The sequence below is a fragment of the Alosa sapidissima genome, chromosome 5, assembly GCF_018492685.1.
Source record: "Alosa sapidissima isolate fAloSap1 chromosome 5, fAloSap1.pri, whole genome shotgun sequence".
Lineage (NCBI taxonomy): Eukaryota > Metazoa > Chordata > Actinopteri > Clupeiformes > Clupeidae > Alosa > Alosa sapidissima.
In genome coordinates this window covers 6,895,343-6,905,375 of record NC_055961.1, presented here as the reverse complement: position 1 = coordinate 6,905,375, position 10,033 = coordinate 6,895,343, and the positions used below count along the sequence as shown (strand labels likewise).

Below are 10,033 nucleotides of genomic sequence, written 5' to 3'. Positions count from 1 at the left end.
AGATACCTGATTAAACTAAAGTTCAGTTTGTGTGTAGTGACTAGTTTCATAAGATACCTGCTGATTAAACTAAAGTTCAGTTTGTGTAGTGATTAGCCTCATAAGATACCTGCTGATTAAACTAAAGTTCAGTTTGTGTGTAGTGACTAGTTTCATAAGATACCTGCTGATTAAACTAAAGTTAATTTTATGTGTGTAGTGACGGGTCACTTACCGACAATGTGGGCACTGGGCTCTTTGTTCTGTTAGCCATCGCTGTCAAACACACACAAACTTAGTCACAACTGGACTAATAGAACAAAAGATCATCAGTAGACCTGGACTAACCTGTGTATTCTGAGTAAAACATTCCTACATAGTAAACATTCTACTTTTGTGTGTGAGAGTGAGTGTGTGTGTGTGTTTGTGTGTGTGTGTTCTCTTACCCTTATGCAGCTGAAGCAGCACAGTTTGGAACAGTGTGGACACAACCGGGCATCTCTCAGCTTCTCCATACAGATGAAGCAGCGAAACACCTCCGCTATGCTCTATAACACAAACAAAAGCTCAAAATCACTTGAAAAACACAGGTTACAACACACACACACACACTCAATTTCAAAAATGTTTGAAGAACACAGGTTTCAAAACACACACACAATCTAGGATTAAAAGCCAATGTGACTGGCATTCACATACAGTACATAGGCACACACACACACACAGACACAAACACACACACACACACACACAGTGGCAATCCAAGGTTGCTTGCAAGCAACAACACTTGATTTAATTTTCTCTGACTCAAGCACAACATGTTATCTAAGTTGCATGGGCTTTCATCCAGCATTCCTGTGTTGATTTGATTTCTCTTGTTCTTTAAAGGTACAGTCTGCCATTCCTGTGTTGATTTGATTTCTCTTGTTCTTTAAAGGTACAGTCTGCCATTCCTGAACCGGAACCTACTCCAGCCAATCAACACAGCGTATGGAGGAGCATGGAGGGGAGGAGTGATGTGTCTTTAAGTCATTTCTCCAGTGCGAGAGGCTTCACAGCTTATTATGTTTTAAAATGTGGCTAACACAGAGACAGACACAGTGGATTGTGATAATTTAGCAAGAAACTAACATCTAGGCTAATTGCTTTTGGGAAGGGCAGGCCTGCGTGAGTGCTGGCGTTACAGACCCCGAGGGGGTCTGAATCTAGGCCTAGCTCCTGAACATACAGACGATCTCTCTATCCAGTGTGTCTGTGTGTGTGTGTGTTTGTTTTTTTTGTTTTTTAATTTAAGGTCATGTCAGCAACTAAGGCTATTTAATGGCCAGAGCATTGTGTGTTATAGAAACTTAAATATGTTTCTTAAAATCTATGCTAATAAGATATTCTAAAACCTTGGGTGGGACCTTACTAAAAACATCAGCTATAGAATTTTGATGATAAAATTGTTGTCTTTTGGTTTTCAAGGCAGGGTGTGTGTGTGTGTGTGTGTGTGTGTGTGTGTGTGTGTGTGTGTGTGTGTGTGTGTGTGCCCTACAGTACTGATAACACACCTAATCCAGAGGCTCAGGGCATTAAAGGGAAACCTGATGCCACCCGCTGAGTTTGATGGACAATGGACGTCAGAGAAGAGATCAGGGCAACGCCACACACACACACACACACACACACACACACACACACACACACACAGCTGGGGAGCCCCTATAAAGAGCCTTTCATGGGTGAAGTGGTGGAATAGAGGAGAGGAGTAGAGGAGGAGAAGAAGGGAGGAGGAGAGGGGAGGCGGATTAGAGGAGGGGAGGGGAGGAGGAGGGGTGTGCGGTTGGATAAAGCCCTGGCCGGAGCATGTTATAATACACAGCTCCCCAATCTGTGCAGGTCCACTCGACTGGATGGCAGAGACACGAGCCCGTCTCCACAAAAGGGAGTTTACTGCAGGGCTCATAGCTGCTCAGACTACTCTACTTTACAGCATCTCAAGACAACGTTCACTTGTAAAGGTGCCTGTGCACATCAATACACTCAGTAAGCGATTGTGTCCGTGAACCGTCCAACTGAGTCGAGGTGAGTCGAGTCGTCTCCGGCTCAATCTGAGCCAGGAGCTCTGGCCGCCTCCTCCTGCTGCTGCTCCCACCTGAGATCAATGAGGCCTGTCTGCCAGAGCGGCTATTTATAGAGCTGAGCAGAGAGGTAGAGGGGCACAGAGCAGCTATTTATAGAGCTGAGCAGAGAGGTAGAGGTGCACAGAGCAGCTATTTATAGAGCTGAGCAGAGAGGTAGAGGGGCACAGAGCAGCTATTTATAGAGCTGAGCAGAGAGGTAGAGGGGCACAGAGCTGATATTTATAGCGCTGAGCAGAGGGGTAGATGGGCACAGAGCAGCAGCCGCTTACAGGCACAGATCAGGAGGAGCCGCACCATCTTTATGCTGGCAGTAAAAATAAAGAGCTCTGTATATGTGTGTGTGTGTGTGTGTGTGTGTGTGTGTGTGTGTGTACTGCTTTGATATGCTGTTGGTAAAGATGATTTGCTCTCTCTATATCTCTGCCTGTGTGTGTGTGTGTGTGTGTGTGTGTGTGTGTACTGCTCTGTATACTGTTGGTAAAGATGGGTCTCTCTCTCTCTCTCTACACTGCTATGTGCTGTTCGTAAAGACGAAGAGTCCATATTCTCAGCAGCAGAGGCATGCAAAGATGTTTTGAAATTGAAATTAGAACATATCTACAGTACCTAGCCTAAACCTTGACAGTAGCCAAAAAGAACCCTCCACATGTATTAGGACAAGTCGGAGTACCAGGTCTCTCACCTCAACACTCTGTTCATCCATGTCCGCCAGTTTTGTGATGTCCAGGATACAGGCCCTGCAGTGAGGAAGGGTAAAATACCAGCACACACTTGAGTGATCAGGGCAAAAGTTACAATCATAACACACTTACAGCTCAAAATCCATCCTAATTCCAGCACCCCATATTAATGATTGAAATACCACGCGACTAAACAAAGGGTAGGCCTATGTAGTGAATAATTTAAGAGTGTTTCACTAAACACAAAAGTAGGCAGGCACATTATCTAGTTTCACCAGTCTTAGGCTAACGACACTGCATGGCATAATGGAACGGCAGTGGGAAGGGTTAATGTTACCTGTAAGCTGTAAGGTAACCTACAGATCTTTCCACTGAAGCACTAACGTTAAGTAATACAGAGAACGCTACACTGCACACAGGGGTTTTGCTTTACGGTTTTGCTTACTATGGCAAATGCCATAACGTGGAGCATCCATGCAGTTTCGCACGTCATACGAGAAATAAAATTAAACCATACTCTGCAAAGTAATGCACAACATGCACACGTTATGGGAAACACTCAGACAATTCGAGCCATACTGGAGAGAATAATAATAATAATTTTAAAAAAAATCAACAGAATGTGATGAAGTGAGTCGTCGATTTTTGTCCTGCAGGCACTTCCATGAGCGTGTCGGCCTAACCTGAGTGTAAATGCTCAAATATGAAAAAAATGTGCACGATCTTACATTCTTCAGAGTACTAACACATAGTGACAGACAATGGCGTGTGATGAAAATAAAAGTGAGGAAGATACCTAGTTATCAAAGCACAGATGATGGCGTTTAGCAAGCTAACTGGTTGAATAGCCCACACTGCTAGCTAGCTAGCCTAGCATTTTTGGCACCTACCTTCAAAGAAACCCCGACTGGATGTCAAACGGCACTGACAGCAGACGTATGGCTGTCCAGACGAGCCTTCAGATGGTGTGATCCACGAAAATATGTTTCTAAGGACACCCAATTCTCAGGCAGGAGTCAACAGGAGTTCTGTATGCTGATGGTTTGCTAAAGCTAGTTGTCTGCAAAATGGGTTTACCTAACGTTATGATTCCACCACAGCGCTTCCAAAACAGTGGGAGAAATGGGAAAAGAAGCCAGCAGGATAGCGAAGCAATTCACTTGCTAAAATGCAACACACAGGCTTTCTCCATATAACATCCGGTTATCAGCTACGAACACCAAGGATCCCTAAAATGCCAAAGGCTGTCACGTCTGCTGTGATTGCTTAATTTGCGTGTTTGCACCTTTCACGAAAAACTTTCATCTCTCTCGCATATACTATGTGAAAGCTAGCTTTGATACCTGCTTGTCACTCACAGTCAGTCACCATGGGAAACCGCTGCGTTAACTCTCGCGACTACTTGCACGGGAGCGTGATTCGCATCCGCCAATCAGACTCAAAGGAGAGCGCTAGGTCACGGACGCGACACACCCACTCACCAACTTTTTTTTTTTTTTTACCATCACAATGTAAACTGGACATTCATCATTCATAGGCCTGTGTCATGAGATTCAAATTACGACCATGCTGTCACGTTTTATTATTGTGAAAACATTGTTATGATTTGAAATGTGCTCTCAACACTGTCAGTGAAGACTCTTTCCGAGGAGGATAATGGAAGTGGAAATAATGAAGGATCTGCAAGTTTCGAGCCTGTCTGATCCATGGATACTTGATGTGGTTGAGCAAGAGTGAGAGAAAAAAGAGAGGGTAGTTTGTGTGTGTCTGTGGGAAGGACGGAGATTGGGTTAGCTACCAAAGTCAGAGACACTAATGTAAATGAACCACTTTCCAATCCTCTGGTGACCCAAGCCAAAAGAGGTTTGCATCCAGGCTAGGCCCTTTGGGATAATCTAACCTACATTGTTCTTGCTGGTTGGCCTCATATGAATCAGACTGGCGCTGGTCTGATCCAGATCAACCGCATGATGGGTCCTGATTTTGTTCCACGCCTGGGTCAGACCAGGATTAGTCTCAGCGATAACTAATCATATTTAGCCATGTGCGAAATATTGTTTTAAAAATGTATACTCACACCACTCCGTTATACCTGTGACTTTAAAAACCAGGATAATTAGTGTCATAGTTAGTAAAGTATACTAACAGTGACTGTATAACACACCCTGAAGACATAATGCAAGGCCAGCAGTGTTAGTTGCAGTAGCCTATGTTTTTAATGTCTGACCCTGTAGGATGTGACCAGTGAGTGTCAGTTGGTCTGGTATCACTTATTACCCTCTCTAGTTCATCCAAAACAAACCAGAAAAGGGACTCAACATGCTAAATACCGGAATTATCCTTTAATCTCACAGAAGACTGAGATCAGGTAATGACTTTTATGGACTTTCCTTCGAGAGGAGCTGGTAGGGGAACAGTTGGTAAGTGTTCTTAACAGTCTTCTGTAATACACTCCGGGTTCGCTAAACACCACTTTTTTTGCAGAAAAACACCCTGGGGTCAATTTTTGCCGGAATTACTACAGAATTACAGGTGCCATCATGTGGGCCCTGTGGGCAGCAGGCTCCAGGTAGCAGCAGGCTCCATGTAGCAGCAGGCCTCAGGAGGTGTCATCTGTGGGCCTCAGGTGCTCACATGCTGCTGAGTCTACAGGACTGGTCTGGAGGAACACTACAAGCTGCTGCAGAGGTCAGTCTGATACATTTTCATTTGTATATGTTATTGTCATAAGGATGATATAAGCATGGATTCTAAAATACAAAACATTTGGGTGCATGGGCATAGCTTTGCCACAAGATGGCAGTATAGGGTAATTTGTATAACTGGTAAAGTCAGAGGGGGGTTATGCAAAGGCTGTAATTATGAAATACTTCAAGGGGGGCCTGCCCCCCCTCAATATTTAACTATGCTCAAAATGCCCCCCCCCCAACATAAAGGCATAAACTGTTATACTACAATAGCCTGTCACTCACTGCTGTCCAAAATAATCACTTGCAGATGTAATCACAAACTAAACTTGAATAATTATTCAATATATTATATATTATATCAACTGTCATAACTGACATACACACACACACACACTTACAGGTGGTCAATCTGCCACCTGCAAAACAATCTGCAAAACACTTCACTATGTACCGGGCCTAAATATTAGTCTGATATATTGATTTGCCATGCAGATCATGGCATGGTTGAGTGAGGAAAGGAGCAAGGAGAAAAGACTAGTTAAAAGGTGTCTTATTAACTTAGTCTAGGATGCAGTTGTTTTGGTTTCCATACTGTTTACATGATCACATTGAGCCATGATAATCTGGTAAAAACAATTTACTAAACTTTGGCCAAAATATCTGAACTTATTCTCCTATAACCAGTATAGTTATGGTTGTAATGTGTTCATCCCTATCTAATGCTATTTGACACTATTGCAAAAAGAAAACATATCAAACATATCACTCCATCTGTTCATGAATTGCTTCACTAAAGGGAAGAGGAGAGATAGACTTCTCTGCATAGTCTGTCTGCCTCTCCATCCTGTCCATGTTTGAGTACTGACTGCCCACTACTGCTTTACTACTGTTTGCTACTGTCCACAGCCTAATGTTTTTACTGTTTTACTGCTACACTGTTTTTCATGCTATATTAGCACACACGACCAATGGCGTCTGATACCATACTGAATGGCTGTAACCCTATTACCTCGACCTATTCTTGCACTGACATAGTTTTTTATATTACCTTGTCTACATTATACTTTACTCTCTTATTTGTCCATATTATTTATGCTGGTCTCTAGACCTTATTCCTGCACTGTTGGACTGCTGTTGGACTACCTTTTGCACCTTCACCATGACACTCACTCTCTTGAGCACCTTACCATGCACACAGAACTACAGGACTACTGTTGGACTACTTTTTGCACCTTCACCATGACACTCACTCTCTTGAGCACCTCACCATGCACACAGAACTACAGGCCAGTCCCGGCCCTGTCACTGCAAGCGTCTCATGCTTGATCACCCTCAAGCACACTGTGGATTTTTTTTATTTAATTTATATAGTATATTTAGTATTTAGTTTTGTTAGTTTTTCTTATCTTCTACTGTCTCTATTGTACAGTGGAGTTTGGTTATATGTTTATACTTATATTTACCATTTCTGAGACCTTGAATTTCCCCTTGGGGATCAATAAAGTATCTATCTATCTATCTATCTATCTATCTAATTTGTATGTCAATGTCAATTTATTTATATAGCACATTTTAAAAAAAACAACAGTTGACCAAAGTGCTGTAAACATAAAATAAAATAATAGTATAAAATATTAGTAATAACAATGCAAAGTAGATCCCAAATCAAAACAATAATGATAAAAAATGGAACATGGGACACTCCCCCAACATAATTTACAGAGAGAGCATTCAAGACTGAAAGCAAACACTCCACGTACTGTATCAGTATTACATTAATCCCAAGCATATTGTCATTGTTTTCAATTTACATGTCTATAAAATATCAAAACACCTGAGAAAAATCATGGCTTCTACGGCAACTCCATGGCTTTTAAGGCTGAAGCTGTCCACGTGTGCGGCAGGTTCTTAACTGCTATTGGCATATGTTCGATGGGCTTTTGTTCAAATAGCTTCAGGCAATCCAGCTGAAATGTTAGATGAAACTTCATGCACGCAATACTCATTCAATTCTCTTCTCTCATCTTGACGCCCAAAACTCTCATCAACAGAGACATGAAACTGCTCCAACTGGTCTCAGAGATGTGGGAAAACATATTGTGTAATGCTGTTAAGAGAACTGACACCTTTTAACTGTATATGCCCTAATCAGTCAGAGAAGAATGGCAAAAATGCCTTTTAATAAATGTCTTAATCGCTGTTTTCTGTTCATCTTTTAAAGTTATTGTGCTGTCAGTGTCTTGTCAAATCTATATCACTGTTGCCCTATCCACCCTAGCTGGCCAAATAATTTGATACAGACTTCTCAAATGAGCAACTCCAGATCGAATTTTCAGAACACAAATTTTGTAAACTCAAGCTGGCTTCCAGGCTAGTCTGTGCTAGTGTCTCATTATAAATATCCATCTTTAAAAACATTGTGAACATACTCCAATAGGTAGGGCATCTGTTTTCTTTAATTATTTATTCATCTGATAACTCCTGAGCTTTGCATGTATTCCTCTGCCTTTTGTCTGTGATGGCTGTCCTACCCTATGACCTATTATCTGTCATGTTATTACTGATGAGATGGCAGATGACAGACAGGGAAAACTGGTTCAGATCACTCCTGAATGTTAAGGTTAACCTAAAAGACAGACATGCAGGGTATTACCCCATCAATTTACCACACAGTGCCTGCATTAAAACATTTGAATAGGACATAGACATCACAATAGGTTATCCATGAATCAGACTTTGTGTTTTTTTCCCTGAAATGCCAACACCCAAGGCCACCTGTAAGTGGCCTTGGGTGTTGGCATTTGTATGTGACTTATGTATGGTGTGTGTGTATGTATCTCAGTGCTTGTGTGTGTGATCGCAAAGAGACATTTGAATTTCACCTGAAAGTTAGATGGTTGTACAAATGTGAGTGGATGGTTTCATTTGGTAAGCCGTAGAGAATACTATTGCAGTAGACGAGGCTAGACGTAATGAGGGCATCTGTGAATGTTTCGGTTGTGGTGAAGAACAGGGAGGGGCATCGGCGGGTGTGTGAAGGTTTGGCACTCCATCTTCGTACCTGAATGTTCAAGTTCTCTCAGTCTCAGCCTCCCTTTGTCTCTCTCATACTCATCACATTGGAAACCAGTTGAAACAGACAATACATTACAGCATATCAGGATCAAAAGCCAAAAGCCACAAAACAGGAACTGCACCCGCCTTGGATCGTCTCAGTTCTCACGCACATCATCTCAGTTCTCACCCACACCTGCTAATAGCAGCAGCTATGATAGTTATCTAAGTGTGTGTGTGCATGTCAAACTCTGTCTGTGAGTAATAGGTCTAAGTAGTAGCCTAGATTGTGAATGTCAAAACATAATTTGGCACTAAAGATCAGGGACTGAAAACAGAATGATTTTCATTTAGGTTCGTTCTGAGCAAAAACATTATTTGATATCATAATATTATAATACCTATATAATATTAGGTCTTAAAAATGCTTGATAGCCTAACTTTAGGCACAGAAATGTCCTTGCTTTAAGCCTTGCAATAGCCTAACCTATGAATGGTGCTACCAACTGCATGACAGGCCTATAAATATTTGCCTAGTGTCTCTGGTATCTTATTTCACAAATTGTTTCAGTAATTTAGACTACATAGCCTACTTGGAAAAGGCAGTTAGATGTTGGATATTAATATTCTTTTTTTAGTCAACTAGTCCCTGCTGGCATTTCAACATTGATTCAACGGTAAATACTGTAAACGTTATAAACGTTTTTAAAAAAATGTTATAACGGGTGAATCAACATTGAATTATGTGTTGGATTTGCAAATTGAATCAACGTTGATATCGCAACATTATTTCAACATCCGCCATTTCAACATTGGTGCTGATTTCCTTGATTTCTTATTTTACAACCATTTGTCAACATTTTACAATTATCATTAAAACAGTGTTTCAACATTGACACAACAACTGACATTATTTCACCTATAATTCAACATTGATTTTCTTGACCTTTTTACAACCAACGTTGTTTCAATGTTTGTCTACATACCCTTTTACAACCATTTAGCATTAAACATTGTTTCAACATTGTTTCAACATTGACGCAACAACTGACTTTATTTCCCCTATATTTCAATGTTGAAGGTCGGTCGTGTGCCGGCTGGGGTAGTTGTAGCCAATTATGCAGAGGAGATACCGATTCATAACATCTGACTAAATTCATCTTATACACCTTATAAGATGAATTTAGTCAGATTTTCCAAGCCTATGGAGTTTTGAATAATATTCAAACAAAGGTTAATCGGAATGATAAATATCGTTAACCGGTTATCTAAAATTGAAAATGACGTTTTCACTCCGGAACAAGTGAAATTGGTTTTGATCCCTTTTCAGTTATGTCCTTCCAAAAACTGTGTTCGTTTCCAGTTTTCATTTTCATTCTTTGAACCGTTTCTAATCCCTGCTAAAGATATTTGGCCTTTAATTGTAGTGGGGGTTGAAGTAAAAACCTTCCAAAGAATTAAATAATTGAATTAGATACCATACCCACAGGGGCGTAGCAAGCGT

At 41.2% G+C, this 10,033-nt stretch overlaps 1 protein-coding gene across 1 annotated transcript in view; it reads right to left on the bottom strand.

The window, feature by feature from the left end:
* Positions 1-4,167, bottom strand: part of trim37 (tripartite motif containing 37) — a 24,964-nt gene extending 20,797 nt beyond the window's left edge. Inside the window, exons 1-4 of the mRNA XM_042091665.1 lie at positions 3,676-4,167; positions 2,788-2,842; positions 426-527; positions 215-255 (exon numbers count right to left, since the gene is read on the bottom strand). Of these exons, the coding sequence (XP_041947599.1) occupies positions 215-255; positions 426-527; positions 2,788-2,808 (164 nt within the window). The 5' untranslated portion in view covers positions 2,809-2,842; positions 3,676-4,167. The remainder of the gene's footprint in view (positions 1-214; positions 256-425; positions 528-2,787; positions 2,843-3,675) is intronic.
* Positions 4,168-10,033: the final 5,866 nt, after the last annotated feature.